The sequence below is a fragment of the Vanellus vanellus genome (assembly GCF_965231255.1).
Source record: "Vanellus vanellus genome assembly, chromosome: 27".
Classification (NCBI taxonomy): Eukaryota; Metazoa; Chordata; class Aves; order Charadriiformes; family Charadriidae; genus Vanellus; species Vanellus vanellus.
Window position 1 is genome coordinate 1122377 of NC_138932.1, and position 22646 is coordinate 1145022.

Sequence of the window (22646 nt, forward strand, 5' to 3'; positions counted from 1 at the left end):
GGTGATGGGGCTGGGGGGGGGCGGGGGCAACAGATCCGTACCCAAAGCGCTGGGGGTGGGGGGGGGTGGGGGGGGGTGTTTGAAACCCTGCGATTTGGGGCCGAAATCCTGCAAATTGGGACCAACGTCCCACAAATTTGACCGGAAATCCAACTCAGGACCAAAATCCTGCAAATAGGGGGAGATGAAATCCCACAAATTTGGCCTGAAATCCTGCAAATCAAGACTGAAATCCTGCAAATTCAGGCCAAAATCCTACAAATTTGGGCTGAAATACTGCAAATTTGGGCTGAAAACCCACAAACTGGGACTGAAATCCTGCAAATCAGGACCAAAATTGCACAAATTTGCCCTAAAAATTCCATCAATTGGGCCCCAAATCCTCCAAATTTGGTCTAACCCCCTGTGAATCTGGCCTGAAATCCTGCAAATTTGCCCAAATCCTGCAAATGGGGATTGAAATCCTGCAAATCTAGCGTACAAGCCTAAAAAATTGGCCTAAAATGCCACAAGTTTGCCCTGAAATCCTGCAAATTGGGCCTACAAGCCTGCAAATATGGCCTGAAATCCTGCAAAGTTAGCATAAATACCTGGCCAGAAATCCTGCAAATTGAGGCTGAAATCCCATGTGGTGGGGTCCAAAAGTCCCGCAAATCCAACCTGAAATCCTGCCAATTTGCCCTAAATCCTGCAAATTTGCCCCTAACACTGCAAATTGGGCTTGAAAGCTTGCAAATTTAGCATAAAATTCATGCCAAAACTCCTGCAAATTCAGGCTGAAATCCCACAAATTGGGCCTAAAATCCTGCAAATCTGGCCTGAAATCCTCTAAATTATGCCCCAAATCCTGTAAATTGTGCCTGAAATCCTGCAAGTTTTCCCCATATCCTGCAAAATTTGCCTCAAACCCTGCAAATCGGGCCTGAAACCCCACAAGTTGGGCCTAAACTTTGGGCTGATAAATCCTACAAATTGAGGCTGAAATCCCACAAGTTGGCCTAAAAATCCTGCAAATGTGGCCTGAAATCCTCCAAATTTGCCCTTAATCCTGCAAATTGTGCCAGAAGTCCTGCCAATTTGCCCCAAATCACGCAAACTTGCCCCAAAACCTGCAAATCGAGCCTGAAAACCTGCAAATTTAGCCTAAAAATCCACGAATCGGGCCTTAAATCCTACCAATCGAGGCTGAAATCCCCCAAGTTGGGCCTAAAATCAAACTCCACCAATTAGGCCTCAAATCCTGCAAATTTCGGCCGATATCCCCGGTGGGTTTTTTTTGGGGGGGGGGTGGGGTGGGGAGGGATGAGGTGGGGTGAGGAAGGAGGCCGCAGACGCAGGTTGGTATAGATGTATATTGTATATATGCCAATGCAATAATAAAAACAGTGCAAATACAGTTTACAGTTTATAATACTCGTCCCCCCCACCCCGCCCCGGCCCCGCTCCCCCCGTGCTCAGCGCGTCAACCCCGTCCCCCCCCAACTTTCCCCCTTCCCCCCCCCCCCCCCAAAATATGGGACACCCCCTCCCTGCTGGTGCCGCGGGGGGGGGCCGAGCTTGCGTGTGTGTGAAAGGCACAGATTCGGGAGGTGGCCGCCGCCACCAGTGCATCGCCGGGGCCGGGGAGGGGGGGGCCACCGGTCCCGTGTCCGTCCGTCCGTGTCCCCCCCATCTCCAGCACCATTCCCAACTTCCCCCCCTCCTACCCCCACCCCAACCCTCCCCCCACCCACCCTCCACCCCCCCCCACCCAAAAAAAAAGCCGAGCCGCCGGGAAAACCCCCCTTTTTGCACGTTTCATGTCATACACACGAGGTCACACTACGAGAAGGACGTGACGACTTCCACAACACCCATGGCTAGGCGGGATTCGCTTTCCGGGTTCGTTTTTGTAGGGTTTTTTTTGTTTGTGTTTTTTTTTTGTTTTTTTTTTCCTTTTTCTACACAATGTACAATTTTTTTTTTATATATTTTCTTTTTATCCTTTTTTTTTCCTCTTTTTCTTCTTTTTTTTTTTTTTAATGTGTCAAGAAATAGCTTATATACACGAATGAGTCCTTGTTATAACATCTTGGCAGCAATATCATAAGCTAATGAAGGGTGGGGGGGAGGTTAGAAGGAGGGGGGACGGGTTATGCCTTTGGAGGAACCAAAAAAAAAAACCAAACCAACTCCCCCGCACCCCCCTAAAAAAAACAAATAAATCCAAGAAAAGCATTTTCACAAGCGGATCTACCCCTAAGCTGTAAAAGAAACGCGAACAAAAGCAGGAAAGAAATGCTTATTTCTGTATTGGAGGGGGGGGGGGGAAGAAAAAAAAAACAAACACAAAATGAGGATTTTCTACCGTACATCACATCCCTGGGGGGCTGGGGTGGAGGGGTGGAGGGGGGGGGCTCAAGCCAAAAAATAATAATAATAATAAAACTGTTAAACCTGCGCAGGTCACAGCCGAAGCCTCGGGGGGGGGGAAGGGGGGATACAGGGATGGGGCTCGGCGTCCCCAGCTGTGATTTTGGGGCTGGATTTATTTTGGGGGGAGTGGGGGTGGGGGGGGAACTGCCTGCAGACCCCGGGGCTGAGGCGTCCACTATGGCCCGCCCTCCCCCCCCCCCTCCATGGCGGGGGGGGGGGGGGGGGGGGAACAGACAAAAAAAAAGGGTCGTGTCCCCCCCGCGTCCCCAGGGGCGGATTTCACTATTAGCACCATGAATTCAGCATCTTGTTCTCCAAAGCAACCATCGGTTGTCCCCCCCCGTCCGCCCCCACCCCTCGGCAGGAGAGACTCAGCATTAAGTATTGCACTTGGTTTTTTTTCTATTTTTTTTCTCTCTTTTTTTTTGTTTTTTTTTTTTTTTTGTTTTTTTTTTAAACTTTTATAATTTAATCTCAACCCATGCGCCCAGGTCACCTCGTACCTCTCGGCAACATCTGATGGGGGAGAATGGCACTTGAGCGAGGGACAGGGACGACGACGGGGGGCTCGACCACGTCAAAGGGCCCTGGGAGACGGGGGCGTGTGGATAAGCCAATAAAAAACCCCACCCCACCCCCAAATAACCTAAAACTCAGGTTTATCCAAGAAAAAACAATTCGTCAAAGTGCTCCCATGGAAGCAGGGTGATTTGAAAAGGATCTCAGCGTCCCGAGGATTGGGGGGGGGGAGGAGGGGGGAGTACAGGAGGGGGGGCAGCGTGGAAGAAGAGAGCCAGCTAAACAAGATTAAAAACAAACAAAAAAAAAAACCACAAAAAAAAAACATATATATATATACACGCCACTACACTTCACTAGCTTCCAAAAAAAATTACAAAAAAAAATTTCCTTTTGCCTCTGGAGGGCCCCCGGGGGGAGGCGGTGGGGGGGGCGCCCAGAGCCCTCAGGGGGTTTAAGTGCTCATTGAATTGAGGGGGGGATGGCTGGGGGGGGGGGTGTCTGTCCCCCCCTCACTGGGCGAGGGGTGGCATTTGGGGGAAAGAAAGCGTCTCATCCCCAATGGTTGGGGTGGGGGCTCTTGGGACACCCCCCCAACCCCGTCGAGCAGCTCCCCACGGGCTCGAAATTGCACGACAAAATTTTACCGTCAGGGAAAAAAAAAAAAATCTAAAAATTAAAAAAAAAAGGAGAAATTAATTGAAAAAAAATGTATATATTTAAAAACAGAACCCCCCCCACGCAGACGCTCAGCTTTGGGCACCAAGGGGGCCCGGCAGAGGCGAGGGGACGGTGGGGGGGGACGCGGGGACGGCGCTACCGGGGTCTCCCTGGCAGCCAGGGTGTGATTTCTGCTGGCTGAGGTTGGAGGAGGAGGAAGAGGCGGAAGAGGAGGAGGAGGAGGAGGGGAGGGCCCGTTAGTGTGAAGGTTAAGTGCAAATAGAGCGTTTCTCAGACGACTTTTCGCAGCTAATTTCTTGCTTTGGGTTCGTCAACCGTCGGCCGGAGCCCGGGGACCGCGGTGCCGTCCCCCATCGTCCGCGAGGGACCGTGGTGCCGTCGGCGAGGGTCGGCGACGGGCGACGACGACGACGAGCGAGAACGGCTTCCGGAACATGCAAGAACGCGTGAAGGGAGAGGATGGGGACTCACCGCGCCTGAGGCCACCGGTCGTTCGAAGCCCGCCGAGAAGCGCCGCCGCCGGCACGCACCACGGTGGCCGCCCGCCCGCCGCGCCGGGGGCTCACCGGGCGCCATCGACACCCCTCCGCGCCCCCATCGGGCTCCTCCGGTCGGGGTAAGGGGGTTGCCAGCACCGTCCATCAACCCCGCCGATGCCCACGCACCAGTGCCGCCGGGCACCGGCTCCTCACCAAACCGGGCTCCCTTCCTCCGGGGAGAGAGAGAGAGAGAGAGAGAGACGGGAGCTACGGTGTCGGGGATCGGCGTCTCCTGACTTCTTCTGCCGAGCCAAGGGAACGGCGGCACCCCGGCACCGACGGCGGTGCGGGCTCCAGCCCATTTCTTTGCCCCCGTTTCCCCCGTGAGTCAGCATAGGGCTGCCCTTTCAAAAAACAAAACAAAACAAAACAAAACAAAACACAAAAAAAAACGGTCACTTCGCGTCGAGCGGCCGCCCTTACAAAGTCTCTGGAAAGGAAAAAAGGGTTTTAACCATCCATTTAGCAAAGGAGGAACAAAAAAGCAAAAAAAAAGAAGAAAAAGAAGAAAAAAGCCAAAAAAAAAAAGCCAAAAAACCCCACAACACAATTAAAAAATTTCTATGCTTTGTCATTACAAAAAAAAAAAAAAGCATAAAAACAAGCTTTAACACATGTCGAGTGCTGATTTCAAGCAGACATTTTTCTGACCTCGGGCAAAGGAAGTGACCTCTCACTGCTCTAGAAAACCAAAGAAGTTAAGGTTTGGAAAAAGGACAGGTCGCTGAAGGTTTGAAATGCGATTTTTTTTTGTTTGATTGATTATTTTTTTCATTTCTTTCTTTTTTGTTTCTTTTGTCTTTTTTTTTGTCTTTTTTTTTTTCCCCGTGTACGGTAGGCACCAGTACAGGCACTGCATGCGACGGAAGTGGGGAGGAAAGAGGAAGGGATGGGGAAGGTTTTTGGGGGAGGGGGGGGATGGTCAATAGGCGTTATTTCTGTCCGCTGATGGACTGCGATATAGAGCGGGGTGGGATCATATCCAAAAGGTATTCCCGCTGCCGGTCCGCCAAACTCGACGCTTTGTGGCCTCCGATCCCGGCATTCAGGTAAGCGATGTTAACACCTGGGGAGGGGAGAGAAAAGCAGGTGGGGACCCCCTCCAACACACCTCTGCCCTCGGAGGTTTTGTTGCCCAGCAAGCTGGGACGGTCCTAAGAAGTAGTAATTTAACCCAAACCCACCCTCCGAAATCCACAGAGGTCTGCGGCAGGAGGGAGGGAAGCACTGCGATGGCCATCAGCCTGCGCCAGTAGCAATACGCCCTCCCTCCCCCTCAAAAAACACAGGCAGAGACCGATCCGTCCCGCTTTCCATCTTGCCCCAAGCCCCGTCCCTCCCGGTGCTCCGGCGCGGACGTGGGATGGTACCTGGCATGCCGAGGAGACCGCCCGCCACGGAGAGCTGGGGTGCCTGCGCAAAGTTGGAAAGCATGGAGCGGGCAGAGGTGGGGATGCCACGCTGCAAAGTGCTCTGGGGCTGCGGAGCCTGAGGAAGAGGAGAAGAAAGACGGTAGGAAGGCACCGGGATCACCCGGGCAGGCTGGAAACAGTTGCTGCTGGAGCTGCAGCCGGTGGGGGAAGAATCAGTCGTGGGTTTTGGCCGGTACGTGGAAAACACAGTTTGTACATTGCTCTCGTAGAAGTACGTAATTGAGCAGCGTGTCCAGGCTGTGCTGCGGGTTTCCGGATGGCACGGGACTGACGGGAGGGACCCGAGGGGAAAGGGTGGGAAAGGAGACCAGCAGCAGCTTAGTCTCTGCTGGCACAAGGAAACAGAGTGCGGGGGACTGCGGGGTAAAAACAACCCTACAGTCCCTGGGAAAAAAGGCAGCCAGAGCCCAAAGCTGCGGTAAGAGAGAAGGGCGGCGGGATGCTCGCACCTCCCTCCTCCTCCTCGGGGAGCACGGCTAACCCCGCTCCAAACCTCTGGGCTACAAGTGCGGGGACGCACGTTCCCACTCGACCGGGAGCCCCATGCCGGAGTTAGGAAAGAAAAAGCGCCGCTCACCTGCCGGAGCGTGTGGTGCCGCATGATGTTCTCCTGTTTGCTGACACTGGAGACGGCAGGAGCTGCGGTGGGGGACAAGGCTGCCTGCTGCTGTAGCCTCTGCTCGATCTCCTGCGGGGAAGAACCAGAAGCATCCTCAGAGGCGCAACGCTGTCCGATGAGACCTCACCTCCCCAACGAGACGCGACAGGTCCCAGCTGACCCCTCCGGTGCCACAAACGGCACACCGGGGCTCACGCCGACACTGACCGTGGCAGGTGGCGTTCCCGGAGAGGGGCGAAGCAGATCCCCTCTCCCCACACTCCCCAATCGCTGCTTGATTTGAAAACCACTGAAAACCCGGCTGCTTTTCCAAGGTGTTACTGGAACCGCAGTCGTGCTGCAGCCAACACAAACAGCTTTTCTATCTCTGCACCCACTTGTCACCCACAGCCCAAAGACTCTCTTTGCTCCGTAACAGGCACGTCCCATTCGTCAGCAGCCAGATTCCACTTCACATTTAGGGTTTTTTTGGGGGGGTTTACAGTTCCCAAAGGGTGATTCCGGTTTATTTTACCCCAGGCCTCTAAACAAGTTCTCCTACACCGATGTATCACGGGAATTTAGCAAATTCCCCCCCCTTCCACAGAAAAGCGAGCAGGCAGCAAGTGGTTAAGCGACTTCCCACGCTGTGTTGCAGGAAAGTCAGTGGCAAAACCGGGGACGGAAGGCAGCTGTGCCCAGCCAGCCCTCCAGCTACAAATCCAGGTGGAAAACAATGCACAAAGGGAGAGGAGCAGCCGCTCCAGAATGCTCCGGATGCTCAGCACCAGCCTTTCACTGTTAGAAGCTCCACGCACCGAGCTGGGCACCCCCACGAGTTGAGCTCATGCATGGGGAATCCCAACCGATCTACCGAAAAGCCGGGCGGCCGGAGACGCTCAAAGGGATCAGGGGGTCCTGGAGCAAACTTGCCCCACCGGCGCAGCTCGCGGAAGGGCCATGTACTTGCCTGCTCCTGCTGCAAAGCTTTCACGAAGGCGTTCTTCAGTCGGTTGGTGTGTTCTGCCTTCAGTGCCTTCTTCTGATTGGAAGTCATGCATTGCTCGCACAAGATCTTCCCGTTTTTCTCCTGCTTCCAGTGAGGGGTGAAGTCAGTGCGGCACTGGGCACAGACAAAGGGCTCCACGCGCAGGAGGGACGCGCAGCTTTTCCCTGGGAGTCACCAAAAAAAAGGAGTTAGGTGGGAAAACAAGACAGCCCATCCTGTGCTCTCACATCGTCTCCTCCATCCCGGGCATGAGAGCAACAGGGTCCTGCGCGCACCGTCAAGAGCAGGAGGGAAGGTCCCAGCAAATAAATGGGAGTTTCAGGATAGCATTGCGTCAAGTCCAACCCTACTCCAGGCAAGAGCTCAGTATCCCAGGAGAGACAGGAGAAATCCTGCCCCAGGGACAGATCAACCCGGCAGTGCTGGGACCAGCTCTACAAGGCTCTAAGAATCTCAAGGTCTCAGTTGAGCCAGCGACGCACTGCAGTTACGCTGTGCCAAGCACGCGCTGGAAGAGCACAGGCTCGATGCCATCCAGCTGGGAGGTGACAACCCAGAGAGAATGGTGAGGTGGGAGCTAAAAACTCCACAATCCCGCAGGGATGGGACCCTGGGCGGTCACAGCTCTGAAGATTTTACATCTCAGCTCCCAAACATCCATTCAGGGAAGGGTCTGAGACCCCTCCACAAGTGGGCACAGCCTGACGAGCCGCAGGGCACAGACACCGCTGCTCTGGGGCCGGCTGCCGGCTCGGCACATGATGGCTGCCAGCCTTGCCAGACCAGCTCCGTGCCCACGGGGTCGGCACGCAGCCCCCCTAATGCCCAGGCTCTGCCCTCCCCTCCACTGCAGGCAGCGGCAGCAAGAGGGAGCGGAGTCCAGGGCTGGGAAAGACCAGAAATCATTCTCTTGTAGCCTCACAAGCCACAGATTTTGGTGTTTTGCTTAAAAAAAAAAAGTAGGAAACGGCAGGTGGGTGCACTGTATGGCAGCGGCCGAGGAAAGCTGCAGCCCCCCCGAGCTCACCTTGACTGTCGATAACGCTCTGCACCACCTCCTCCAGCCCCACCATGTAGATGAACTCGCTGTTGGCCGCGCTGGGCAAGAAATGCAGCAGGGGAGCGGGCGGTTTGGGGGGTGGGATCTCCAGCAGCGTCTTTTCCAGCTGCTTGCGGAGGGCAAGCTTGGCAGCTGCCTGGGAGTTGGCGGCGTCGTTTAGAGCACTGGGGCTGGGGAGCGGAGACGACACCCTGTTGACAGTGCCAGGCTGGATGTGAGAGGCAAGGTTCATATAGATGGCTGAAGACGACGTACGCTGGCAAGGAACAGAAGAACTTGATTGCTGGAGAGGAAGAGGAGATGAGGATTAATACAGAAAATTAATACAGTCCCTGACTACAGCTCAGCCCCTAAAGTAACCCAGATGAGCCAGATCGCCTTCTCACAACCCTCCGTCTGCAAACGTTCCCAAAAGGACCTGGGGAGACAGGAGCTGTGCTGGGACAGAGCTTGGATCAGTCCCTACGATAACGCAGCGCCGGTGCTGAGGAGCCTCTGGTGCACCAGAATCAGCAGGAGGAGTCTGAGCCCCCACGGTAAAGCCATCGGCAGCGCTGGTGCCAAGGAGCCTCCGGTGCACGGGAATCCGCAGGAGGAGTCTCGGCATCCAGAGCAGCCCAGGGACTTCTGCAGGTGAGGGAACGTGTGCGCAGGGTCCGGCTCGGGACCCGGCATGGCCTCGCTGCGCGTAGGCAGTGCTGAGCGCCGTGATTCACATGCCGCCGGCACCATCGCTCACTGTCGAGTTCTGCTCCTCCACCTCTTGCTTCGCTGATCTGGCGGGCGCCCAGGCGGCGTTCCCGCTGCCAGATGGTGTCCGTCCCCTCCCACACAGGTGCTCCGAATGTGCCAACTCCCTCCTCTTCCATTTCCAGCAGCTTTCTTCTGCATCCTCCCTTCACTTGGATGCGCAGTCCCTCCTGGCACGTGACGGGTAGCAATGCACAAAGACTTCTGCTGACCTGAGGACGCAGCTTTCGCAGCCTTTTGTGATAAGAAGCCATCGGCGTACAACCTCTTTAAGCGCAGGCAGGGCTGCTGCCAGCCTTTCACCCAGGGTAGGAACGCCCCCAGGCATGCAAAGGGGAAAATCCCAAACCATAACAAACCCTTCTCAGCGATTCAAACGGGGTCAGCTACCAAAATTTGGGGGACACTGTTGTGTCGACTGAGAATAACACACCGAAGATCAATCAGTTTGCCCCCGTTTTCCTTTTTTAAGCCTGCTAACGCCTCACCGATTGGGGAAAAAAAAGGCAGAGAACCGAGTTCAGCCCAAACCAGTTAGTCCAATGTAGGTCCAGGAAAATTAACGGCAGAGCTGATCAAGGATAACTCATGCAGGTTTAAATAAATAGATGATGAATTAACAGCAATGAATTTACAACTCTTCTGTCAGAGTAGCTGGCATGGGTTTTTTTTATCAAATTAGGTTTGTTTGACAGTTTTTCAGGCACATGACTTTCAGATTGTTGTGCAGTCACGTTTATCATTTACAAATTTGTACTACACTATCGTCAGGACAGCCTAAATGGCTTAAGAACTGGGGACAAACCCTAAAATGAATTAACGGCTGTCGTTAACCCGGGCCTGCACACAGCCAGGGCACCTCAGCCAAGCGTCGCAGCCTGGGACGAGGGACAGAGACTGCGCCACAGCGCGGGAGACGCAGCCCAGGAGCCGGGAGAAAGGTTTCATTGCTTTATACAGCACCAGTGCTACAACTGGAAAGCGCTATTCCTCCCCCCTCCATTTCCAGTCTTCATGGAAATCTTTCCACTCTTCCAAAAGTAAAACAAATGGGTTTATTAAGTGTCCTCAACTGCAGGGAGCTCGCTGCGCTCTTTCGGCAGAGAGAAGCAGAAGAGAAGCACACGCGAGCGAGCGCTTGCTACTGACTGCGGGAAGAGGAACCGGTCCTGCTCACAAACCAGTCATCCCACTTCACTAGGGTGTCTTCGTGTCACCGTTACGTCTCCATCATCCAGCGCTGCCCGGATGAACCAGCGCTTCGGCAGCTGGCAGCTCCAAATAGGAAGTTTTTAACTTATTTATTTATCGTTTCCCTTCTTCCATGCAGATCAAGGACATCCATCTTCGTCCACACTTGGGATACATTTCCCCCTGCGAGCTTCACTCTGACGTCACGCTGAGCTCCCAGCATCTCCGTGGAGTTAATCAGACTCGTTAAGGCACCTCCTTGTTTTCCCTTCTCACTAACCCCACCAAGTGTATGCCCAAAACCCAGCTACAGACCAGTAACCTACCGGTTGGTAGTTGATGGCTGGATTCATGCTTGGAGTTGTAGTGCGGATGAGACCAGGTTTAGGAGGAACCCGCTGCCCCTGTAACTGGGCAGGGTTCGGAGCAATCACGCGCTGCGACATAAGCATATGGGGCAGAGTCGTATTTGTGGCGGACCTAATGACACTGTGACCCTGTGGAGAAAGGAAAGAAGAAATAAATTAAAAGAAAAGGACTTGAGGCAAACCAGAATTTGTAGTTCCCCGCTCAGGCTCTGCAACAACAGAGCATTTCCATGTATCTGTAATTCCAGCTAACTCCTAACGCAAGACACCGCTCAAAGAACTTAATTTTTCCTCTAACTGTCCTTTCTTTTAAATAATCACGTCCATTTTGCCTGGAGGGAGGATGTCTCAAGTTAACATACTCCTATTTTCTGCAGAGAGGCTGGAATTGCACCTGAGTCAAGAAAAGAGGTAGTGAACTCACGGAGCGACCGCTTCCCAGGAGCCAGCCAGCTCAGTGGGAAGAGGATGGAACTCCAGGATCTAGGCTGGGATGTTTTGGAAAGGTAATTTTCAAGGCACACATTTGTGGCCTACTTTTGCATTAAAAACAACCGCGTCCATTTGATCAATATGGAAAAATACAAGGGGAAAAGAGAGGATTAAAGAAAAAAAGAAAAAAAAAAAAAAAGGAGGCTGTTTGCCAGCTGCAGGGAGCAATTAAAACCAGAATTCACACCGGTTCAAAGTGAAACGGTTACGAGAGTCCTGACTAACAGGGAGACGGGTGTTCACCTTTGGCGCAGGAATGCAGAGGCGTGTTACAAACCTCAATCCCGGGAAGTCAGAAACACGAGACCGCGATTGGAAAGACCTGAGCCAGGGCTTGACCTGCCCGGGCTTCTCCCAATCCCAGCAAGGTCTTCATGTCTTCGGAGCACCTCCACAACGGCTCCAAGGGGGAAAGACAGGTAGAAGAGCTCATTTTTTTTTTTTTTATCAGAGATGATCTTAAAACATTAAACACCTCCTGTCGGACAACCCTTTTCTCCCCTGTCTTCCTCCTCTCTTTTTTTTTTTTTGTTCTAGATGAGGTTCTTCGCTGTCACACATAAGAAAAGCTTCACAAAGACCATGCAAACAATGCGTTTCCTCTCCTCCTGAAGCCCATTTCCTTTACCAGCCCGATCCCACTGCGAAGCCACAATAGACTTGACCCCAAATCGTTGCCATAGCAAAGAAAACAAATGCCACAAACAAAGAAGATGGTTAACGGAGGGAGTAAATGATCAGCAAGATTGAAATGAAAGTCTTTTGGCAAAAGCAGGAGGGAAAACTACAGGCAGAGAGACACGCCGGAGGATCACCTCCGTCCTCGTCCCATACACCATCTTCCTGGCACCCAGGTTCACAACCGCATCGCTGGAACTTTGTATATTCCAATATATTATCAAAGAAATGTATCCGGCAGCCTCCTGCTGAAAGGACAGATCCATTCCCCGATGCTGCAGAGCTCGGGGAAGAGGAACACTTGGGGAGGGGGAAGAGCGTGCCCCACGGTGGCAGGGGACCCCGAGCCCTGCTGCAGAGCTGGACCAAGCCCCAGGAAAGAAATCCCCATCGCCCGTCAGCGTCATCACCCCCGTTCCACACGCGCAGGCTGAGCGCCCTCCTTCCAGTGAGCTCATCCCCTTGGCTTCTTGTTTACCCGTGCAACATTAAACAATGGTGTCATCTAGAATTAGCATTCTTCCAGCACACAGGCGGAAAGGTAGCCGAGTCAGACAACACCCCGCTCTGCCTATAGAGCTTTCCCAAAGAAGGTCAACATTTCAATTCCCTGTTTTGTTTGCATTTTTTCTCCGCCCTCATCCTCTGACCCTTCTGCACCGTTTCAAAAGCAGCTTTGCTGATCCCCCATTCCTTCCAGGTATGCACAGACGAGCGGTTTTCTCCCTACAGCCCCAGAATTTGCATTACCAAGCAGCAGACAACTTTCTACAGGGCCGCCACATCTAAATTCAGCTCCTTCCACCTCAAACGACCCAAATCATCGGCTGGACCAACCTCCAGCCCTCCCTGCAGAAAAATCAGCCGCTTCTGAAGCAGCAGAGCACCCAGACCCTGCACACCGTGCCAAGGGCCAAGAGCTGGGACAGGCACGAAGCGTTCTGGGCATGGCTCAGTCTCTGCTGACCACCTTCAGAGACAACCTCGCCTGCAGAAAGACCTTCCCAGACTGCAGAGAGACCTTCCCAGACCAACCGCGGGACACCAGACTCTTCTACTTATGGTGCTGAGAACCGCCAGAGTGTTATCTGCCTCTTGGAAAAAGCATCTCAAGTTGGGCAGAGACAAATGCGCAGTGTTGAGCGTGCACCAACCCAAATTATATTCTTTTGCACAGAAAATGGGCATCAGGAAGGCTCACCTGTAATGTCCTTAAGTTCTGAGGCTCAACCCCCTGAGCTCCAGGCCTGGAGGGAAGCTTGGACAGTCCCTGCTGTCCCACGTGAGCAGGAGATGGCTGGACAATAGATGCTGCATTCTGGACAACTGGAGTCTAGATTGAGAGAAAATGAGAAGCGGTATCAGTGTATGGTGCTGTGAAAGGAAATCCACCAACAGACCCGCCGTGGAGCAAACCTCCTCGATGCTACACCAGATACTAATAATCCTTCAGAGCTGCACAGATTTATCTTCTCAGCTGGCCCTGAAGGCAGCGCGCTGGGTAGGACGGGCCGTGGGTTTGCTACAGACACACTTGGCTAAGAAATATTCACACAGGAGGACAAATGCGGACCAAAGGAAAGTCCAAGAGCAGAGCAAGTCTTTGTGTTTGCCCGTTAATAGGCTTCTGCGAGGCCAAGCATCTTCCCCTTATCCAGCCCAGCCCCAAACAATGCTGCTCAGAGCTTCACCTTCTGTACCACGTTCTCCTTTTGCAGCTGACTTTGCCTCAATTTCTTCAACAACACAAGCCTGGCCTCCTCCAGCCGTAGTTCATCCCGAAGCTGCTTGATCAGCTGCTGTCGCTCCTCTATGCTTTTACCCTACAAAAAGCATAAAAATCAGTCAAAACTCAAAGAGCTGAAACCTGCTGCCTGCACCTTGGCAGCAAGAGAGCGCGAGGACGCTTTAATACAAGCAAGAATTTGTACCGCGGACAACTAAAGGTGTAAGTTTGTTACGCCCAGAAGTTACCACAATGTTCAGAGACCCTCTTAACTCCCAAATCCTTCAGAAAAGTAGACACCCCCCCCCCCTTGCAGGGTATTGGCTCTCCGCCGGAGCAGCCGAGAAACTCCTTACCTTAAACATTTCAAGATTTGCTGCCTTAAGTCTTTCCTCCATACGAGAGCTGGAACGGGGACTGGACGCCTCATTATCGGAGAGGACAATTATATCTGGCGAAGGGGTTAATCGTCCCCTGTCCTGGTCGCTGCATAACAGAAGGGAGGAGAAAAAAAAAAACAAAACAACAAAAGACTAAGCCACAACTCAAGACATGGACAGCAAATCTGGGAGCGGGACAACACACACACCCCCGACCACCACGGATGCGACCGGAGCTCGGCACCGCTCTCCAGGTCTGCAGAGCCGAGGAACGGGAGGGAGCAGACCTCCGGCTTCAGGACAGAAACATCCTCCACTCACAGGAGAGAAAAAAAACTCACTCCCAAAAGGTTTTCTTCGCCAGGGTGAAAGGTGGGTTGTTTTAAGCGCAAGGTAAGCAAACACGTGATACAAACCCTATCTGCGAGAGGACCAGCCGGGTGTTAATAACGAGCCATATAGTAATTAAACAGGGAGACACAACCGTAGCCAGGTGCTGAGATGAGAGGGAACAGGGGTCGATATTCTGGCCTGGAATTGTTCGTACTTACTCAGGAAGATCAGCACGACGCTGGAGATGAGAATGGGCTAAGTCCCCCAGTTAACAGAAATGTAAATACTCCAATCCTATCTCAACACAAATCTATTTTAAAAGGTCACTCCATAAAGGAAAATCTGAATAAATACCCGGCGCAGAATCAAAAGATCCAATTGAACCGTGACCTAGAAATCAGCAAATGAAAGGAGCAACAGTGACAAGAGCCCATCACTGGGGGGGAAAAAAAAAAAAAAAAAAATAAAAATCAACGGTATAATCCAGCAGTACCCAAGCACTGCACCGTTCATGGTGGCATCAGAGTAAGGAGGTACGAATAAAAGCCCTTTGCCATCACTGTTTTGATGTAACAGTGCTCGGAGAGCCTTGGAAAAACGCTAAATAGTCCAGCGCGAAGCAGCACGAGCAGCGCGGTTATAAAGGTGCCGGGCACGCTGCCACCGAGGCAGACAGACTTATCGCTCTCGGACTCCCTGGAAGGTCTTTGGTGTGAGGCTGCGGCTGGGGGAGGAGGAGATGCACAGATTATTTTATCGGAAACTTTTAGCTTTGAGCAGGCAGGAGGAAGCACGGAGCCCAATCCCAGCTCCCAGGCTCGGCCACTCCGAGGGTGGCGGGTCTGGAGAGGATGCTCGGAGCAGGACGCTGGCTCGCGGAGGGTTTTGCCTTCGGCAGCTTCATCTCCCAAATATTGCAGCCGCTTCTGTGGGCATTTCAAAGCACTACTGCTGTGAAGCAGCCGTTGCACATCCGCCGCAAACCCCATCGCTCACAGAGTCTGGAGGTCACTCTTCAGCTGGAGAAACGCCCCCAGCAGCATGGCTCCAAACCATCAAAAAAATAAATAAAAATCAAACCCATGAAAGCTCTCGGCTGCACCCAAAGGTGCCGGGACACAGCTCTGCGCGGTATTTGTGGGTGCATTATTTCACAGCCCTCAGTAACCTCTTTGTGGGCCATCACACACTGTAGGTGTCAAACAAACGCGGTATCTGCTGATCAATAGGTATCTTGTTCTTGTGGATCTCCTTTCAGTATCCCATGGACGCTGGGTGTGGGACCCACCCTGGGGGTTTTCCAGCTGCTGCTCCCTCTCCGGAGCGGAGGAGGAGGTTTCTCAGGTCGCCGGTGGCAGGAGGGTTTCCAGCTGGGGCTGAGTTTGTGGTCTGTCCCAGCAGCACAGTTGGCAGAGAAGGTCCAGAGCATCCAGGCCAACCAACCTGCATCCGAGGAGTTTTACATTTAGCCGGCCAAGAGCAAGAGATGCTTTTGGATGAGTCTTCGCCAGTTCTTGAGCAGCCCAGCACCCTCCCACGGCATTTTATCCGGCTTCTGTTGCGAGCTGCCCAAGGTGTCTATCCCCAAACTATGAGGTAGGGCATGTCTATACACGAAACCATGCGGGAATCAACACATCCTCACATCCTCAACTCGCAGCCACCGTTCCCCAAACGGAGTTTCAAATGTCAACAAATACCGTGATGACCAAGTGTTCGGACAAGGAGGCTCTCCGCTATGCATAGGATTGCGTGTTAAAATAAAACAGGCTTTGGCAGAGGGCCTCTGCCCCATCAGCATCAGGGCTGCTCGCGCGGACCCCGCAGGCACCAAACCCAAGTCCCTTATTTCGCTGCAAGTCCCCGGATGCGCTCACTTTGAGTAACGGCACCCCGAACTCTCAGACCAGAGGGACTGAAGGCAATCAAGCATTGAGCGCAACAGGTTTTCTCGCTCCTTTTGCATCTTTGGCCACATCTCCGGGCGCAGCCGGAGTAATACAACATCGGATTTTGGTTCAGGATTTTCCTAAACGCGGGCTGTCGTTATGGCTGCTGGTGATTATTTTGCACAAGCATCCAGATACGTCCGGGCTGTTTTATTTACATTCCACCGAGGGGAAAAAGCAAAGCCAGCCTCAAGACCAGACAGGGGAAAACGGGGCCATCTGCAAAGAATTGCTGAATATGTCAGGGTTGTTTTATTTACTTTTGTCGAGGCAAGAGCGTAATTACAACAAAACTACTGGAAGAAGAGCTACGCCGACGGCGCAGGAGGCAGGCAGAGGTGAGAAGACACGGAGTGTATTCCCAAGCAAACTCCAGCTTAGCGACCCCTTATCAGCTGGTTCAGAAAGTTAAACACCCTTTAGCCTTATTTCTCCTGCTAGACGTTTTTTCGCACTCATTTTTTTGCACTCGATTATTTCAAAACTCGTAGCAGAATTTTTCTACCTCTCTTTTTAGTGCTGATTTCTTTTCGCTCACAGTGCTCACGTCCGATGCTGGTACCTAACCGGATTCCCCGCATCTCGCGCAATATTCACGCAACTCCGCTGAGCGCGCAGCCCCCTGCAGCGCCCACCGGCTCTTCGGGGGGAAGACGACCTGCACAGTACCTTACCCAGAGCCGTGGTTCTTCCTACAGCATTTAACACCTCGAGAGCTGAAACCCACTTGCCGAGTGGCTGAGTATTCCCCGTGTTGACTCACCCACAGGGCTTTTTAGGGGAGAATTGCACTTTTCAGAGGTGCAACACCCCAAAGATGCTCTCGGAGCAGGACACAAGTAAACCCCGGGCACCTACAAAGGGTGTTGCTTGTATCCAAAAGCTCCCACGAGCACAGACAAAACCCTGTGGCGCACAATAACACCACCTCTGCCTCACCGCATGAACTTCTTCAGGTTTTACAGGAGGCTGAACCAGCGGCAGAGGTGACAGGGAAAGATTTAAGCCACATATATTGTCATTAAAGAAAAATAATCCAGGTGGTTTTCTCCTTTCCAACCTCCACCACTCCGGGTCTGCTCACCACTTCTGATGCTCCGTAAGACAGGGTGTGACAGATAAGAAAGTGCCTATGAAGGCATCAATATTTATAATAGTTACTACACTGACAGCATGCAGAAGGGGCTTGAAGCCTTCAAATTCCCCATCCATCACTTGCGCGCCAGCCCCGGTTGGGACAGAAGCCCCCCAGAAGCGTAGGCAGCACCCCTTCGTTACCCAAAAGCCACCACCAACACAAAAAGACCCTGACATGACACATCAACAAAGACCAAACAATCTCCGTTTTGCTCAGTCTCCATCCTGGTTCCTCGAGGAACAGGGAGAGCAGGAACAGAGAACGTTGGCAACACGCACCCCGTACTGAAGGGGCTCACCCTCCCCTGGACCTTCCAGATCAAGCAGCCAAGCCTCCCGTACATCCACACGCAACATGCTCAACGAGCTGGGACACCAGCACCCATCTCCTGGCCCATGAATGCAGCTCCTGTCGTCGCAGGCTGCAGCTTTGCACGGGAATTACCACTGTCTCCTTCAAACACACTTCAACTGCAGACACCTGGTTGCCGAGGAAGGTACAGTCATTCATCTGAGGTACCAACGAAACACAGACTCAGAATAGTCTGGGTTGGAAGGGACCTTTAAAGGCCATCTAGTCCAAACCTACTGCCCTGGGCAGGGAAATCTCCGACTAGATCAGGTGCAACCCGGCCTTGAACCCCTCCAGGGATGGGGCAGCCACAGCTTCTCGGGGCACCCTGCGCCAGGGGCTCACTGCCCCCACAGCCAACAATGTCTTCCCAATAACTTATCTCAATCTCCCCTCTCTCAGTGTCAAACCGTTCCCCTTCGTCCCACGGCTCCCCTCCCTGACCCAGAGTCCCCCCCAGCTCTCCCGGAGCCCCTTTAGGCACTGGAAGGGGCTCTGAGGTCTCTGTGGAGCCTTCTCTTCTCCAGGCTGACCCCCCCACCTCTCCCAGCCTGTCCTCCCAGCAGAGGGGCTCCAGCCCTCCCAGCACCTCCGGGGCCCCCTCTGGCCCCGCTCCACCAGCTCCGTGTCTCTCCCGTGCTGAGGCCCCCGAGCTGGAGGCAGCACTGTGGGGGGGTCTCCCCGGAGCAGAGTGCAGCAGAGGGGCACAACCCCCCCTTGCCCTGCTGGCCACGCTGCGGGGGATGCAGCCCGGGGTGCCGGGGGCTCGCTGGGCTCCAGCGCACGGTGCCGGCTCACGTCCACTTTTTCATCCACTAAAACCATCACTTTGCACATACTTAAAACAGGACTCCTCCGTTCTGCTCCCCAACCTGTCAGCCAAGTCTGCACTGGCTCAGTATCCAAATCAAGCCAAAAATCAAAATCGTTAATGTTTGTTTCCTTCTCCATCCCAAGCAAGCTGAAATAAGACCAGAGGCGGGATGCGCTGGCGCTGCGCAGCGCATGGGACAGGCTTTCACGTGCGACCCTCTCCCCAGATCTCCCCCACGCAGAACCTGGCCGCAGGGTTTGGCTGCGGGAATTGATCTGCCAGAGTTCACCGGTGATAAAAATCAGGTGTGCGCACACGCGCTGCACATACGGAGAGCATGAGGAATGCCAAAGCTGCTCCTGGAAAACAAGACACAGCTCAACAGCACTCGATCGCTCCGGCAACTGTTCCTCACGAGCAGTCTCAGGCTCAGCAGGAAAAAAACATTTAATTCTTCCTTGCGGAGGCACCAGCCTGGCCAGGGTCAGGTTTGAGAGCGACCGTCCGCACCACTTGCATCAGATCTGTCCTCCAGCTCAATAAAGGGCTTTTGCTGCCATTTTTGTAGGTGCTAATAAAACGTCCTGGCTGGAGGGGAAGCCCTCCTCCTTCGCGCGCACCCGCAGGCTCTGCTCTGCCAGTCACCCGACGGTTGTAGCTTATAATACTAAACGTGTGGATGGAGGAAAAAACGAAATCCATCTGGTTTTGGGGTGGAATAAGAAGGGCAGCAGAAGCAAAAACAATGAAAGAAGGGTGCTGAATGTCTTCCAGAGAAACGCTACTACTGGGAGAGCAGGCTCCGCTCCTCGGCGTTCAGCCAAAAGGACCTCGCAGACACCGGGAAGACTCCCCCCAAGGCCCCCAGGACCGCAGTATGTCGATTTAATTTCTGACTTGGGTTCTCGCATCTGGCAGAGCACGGGATTAACAACAGGCAAGCTACAGACTGTAGTCATTTGGCACCTACCTTCTCCTCGCGCTCATATCCACCGGCTCATCGTTAATGTTTTCCTTCCCTGGCCTCCCTGCAGTCCTGCCATCCCCATGGGGCCTAAGGCTCCCATTCAGCTTTTCTTCGTAGACTTTCACCCCGTCCTGTTTCACCGGGAGCTCGTGGGGCACCTCAATGCCCGAGAGGTCTTTCCTCTTCAGCAGTGCCAGCATCTTCAGGCGCTCCATCGCCTCATGTCCTTCCATTTTCAATCTCTTTGCCAGGACATCATCCCGATCATCTGCTTGGTCCAAGCTCCGTTTCAAGAGGTTCAGGCGCAGAGTATCTTCCGTCATTCTGTCCATCCTGTGGGACAGAGGTTGATATAAGGACATAATCAGTACAACGGCAAACAAAATGCTGTGGCAGACCATGCTTAACTCCCCCGGGGCCGGCGGGGACCTCTGAGCCCAACCTCCCCCCTCGGGGAGCACCGACCTCCCACGCGCCGGCATGCGGTGACCTGCCGGCAGCACTGCTGCACGCTTTTAGTCCCGATCCTAAACCAGCCAAGCGGGGAGTTTCCCAAGCAGAAGGAACCGCACGCACCCCATAGGCAGAGCGCCCCCAAAACCCTTGAGAACGGGGGCACAATCCCTCCCTTCGGCATTAACACACCCCCGGCTGCGACTCAACAAGATTTACTAGAACGGGGAGCCGGGAAATGCTCGAGTCGTCCAGGGACACAACGAGGGCAGCTTAGCTCCTTCTCACACCACGCGTGCCCAGCCTTCGTTTTTGTAAGGCTTCGTTCACCGGCTTCGCGCTGTGGACTTTTTGTTTTTTGAGGGGACCCGATGCACGGTTTGAGCCCCCTGCTATCCGTACGAGCGCCACCGCACGCCGAGTCTGGTAGCAAGCTTCCAAAACTACAGAAAATCCCCTACCACATGGTTTTTTCCTGCTCTTTCTACTTTCTCGGGCGAAGTCGGCGAGGAATGCGAGGCACCTTCTCACTCAAAAGGACAAAGGCACACACAAGAGCATCTCCACCCACGCTCGCTCTCCATCTTCCCCAGCCGACCGCCTGCCTCTCCTCCAGGTGCAAAAATGCCCCGTGGCAAACAGATGCAGTAAAAAAAAACAACCCACAAACGAGGGGAAGGAGCCGCAGAGCCCATCCCAACCCCATCTCTCTGCTCCCAAGCTGATAAGAAACTAGCTAACAACAACAACAACAAAAAAAAGCCAAGGCAGCTCCACCTGAAAACAAGGACAGACCAGCTTGGTGAGGTCTTTACCGCCTGACACGTAGACTGGGGCTGAGGATGATGACAAAAAAACAGGGAATATATCAGAATTAAAACGTGGCCGTCTCAAGAACGCCGGTAAGATTTTTCGCCCCGCAAAGCAGCAGCTTGCAGGGGCTCATTAAGAAGGTCTGCGTGCTCCGAGCTGGAAGACGAGGCCAAAGCAGCCAAATCTCAGGCACCTCTTGCTCCTCCATGCTCACTTCAGGTGGAGCTTCCTAAACTTGGCTCCGAGTCACTCACGAGATAAAGCTCTGCCGAGCCAAATTTCTGCCAGGAAAATGTTGTTCTGGCTCAGTTCTAAATCCCCTATAATTACACGTCTTCCGAAGCACAGCTGTCACACAAGTTCAACTACAGCATCAAGGGGACGAAGTGTGCTAGAGAAACCGTACTCTCGAAAAAAAAGGAGTGCAGCCGTGGAAGGTGGCAAGAAAACAAATGCAAATCTGCAATGCGATAGAAAACAGTCCGATGAAGCCTCTGGCACAGCCAGATCCCGAAGGGGCTGCCACGTTCAGGGTGAACACCTTAGACTTCTTTCTACTTGATGGTCTAGTCTCTCTGCAGGAAAACACACGTCTGCTGCAACCAAATATAGAAAGGCAAGCACGGGCAAGCCAAGGAAGACACATGAAATGCCGCTCTCCACCCCCATCCCTAAGAAGTGACCCCAGGTTAAATTGAAGCTGTGAGTGGCGGTGGGTTATTTAAGACACCATGGGATAGAGAGGAGCCTCACCGCACCCAGCGCTGCGGTCTGGATCCGGCTGCTGGGAAAGCGCCGAGCTCCAATTAACTCAGCCATGAAAGGGCCTCCACAGCTGCTTCCTCCACTTGGTACTCTTGGGAGATGAAAGAAAACGAGGAGGAGGAGGAGGAGGAGGAGGAGGAGGAGGAGGGAGAAGTCCAGATACCTGGCAGACAGAGGCTGACGCACAGGGAGGGACCACAGGCACTTTCTAACCAGCCGTTGCTTCAGTGTTGGCTTGAGGACACGTTAAAAAAAGCACCCCTAGATAGTGGTACCCACCCCACGGTGCGGTCGAGTCATCCCGCAGGTTCTTCCCTACCAGGAAGCCACTTCATCCCTATGAAACGAGCTCCACATTGATACGTAAACTGAATATATCGCTTAAAAACACCCCCAAAACAACACACACGGAACACAGGAGAGGCGGCGGCACCTTGACTGATACGCGATTTCACCAAATTATGTCTTGGCACTCAAAAACCTTGCACTGCTTCACGCACGGGGATATTTCATGTCATGTGTTCCAACAGCAAGACAAATGCAGCCGTAATATTGCTGGCAAGCAGAGAAATAAAGCAACACTAGAGCGCAGAAAGGAGGAGGTTCAGGCCTCCTGAGCGCACAGTGGTCGTCTTCTTATGGCCTTCAGAAGGACACTGAAATGCACGAGGAAAACCATAAGAACATAGTAAAATTTGCCCCCTTTAAAAAAAATATGGAAGATGACATCTGCACCTGGAGGTGCCACACCCAGCAAAGCCAGCACAGACAGAAAACCAGCAACGTACCCGAAGGGAGAGTCGCTGGGCTCTGATGAGGTTTCACATCGAGCCATACCCCTTCGCAGGCAGTTATTTAAGCAAGCCAAAGCGCCACCATGAAACGTGAGCGGAATTGTGCGTTTCCTTTGAAGACCCACAGCAGCTGCCGTCCCTTTGAACTGCTACATGGGAAAAGAGAAGAAATTACCTGCTACTAACTGCTGGTTCGGAGTTGGGCTGCTCCCGCACACCCATGAGAAGAAGGAAGCTGTAAAGCCCTGTCTGCAGGCACGCAGGGGACGAGACGCGTTATCGCCGCGCTCCGACCGGAGTCAGAGCATGAACCAAAGCCAGCGACGGAGGCACCGGCAGGATCTGTGCCAAGCGACGGAGTCGGCAGCAGTCAGGGTCCACCACCACCACCGAGACCGCAAAGGTGACACAGCGGTGGTACGAAAGGAGA

At 53.4% G+C, this 22646-nt stretch overlaps 1 protein-coding gene across 1 annotated transcript in view; it reads right to left on the reverse strand.

Moving 5' to 3' along the window:
* Window positions 1-4302: 4302 nt before the first annotated feature.
* Window positions 4303-22646, reverse strand: part of GATAD2B (GATA zinc finger domain containing 2B) — a 42641-nt gene continuing 24297 nt past the window's right edge. The window contains exons 2-11 of the mRNA XM_082495918.1: window positions 19395-19724; window positions 13816-13945; window positions 13425-13556; window positions 12935-13066; window positions 10522-10692; window positions 8222-8537; window positions 7156-7358; window positions 6165-6275; window positions 5525-5642; window positions 4303-5220 (exon numbers count right to left, since the gene is read on the reverse strand). Coding sequence (XP_082352044.1) covers window positions 5087-5220; window positions 5525-5642; window positions 6165-6275; window positions 7156-7358; window positions 8222-8537; window positions 10522-10692; window positions 12935-13066; window positions 13425-13556; window positions 13816-13945; window positions 19395-19723 — 1776 coding nt within the window. The 5' untranslated portion in view covers window position 19724 and the 3' untranslated portion in view covers window positions 4303-5086. The remainder of the gene's footprint in view (window positions 5221-5524; window positions 5643-6164; window positions 6276-7155; window positions 7359-8221; window positions 8538-10521; window positions 10693-12934; window positions 13067-13424; window positions 13557-13815; window positions 13946-19394; window positions 19725-22646) is intronic.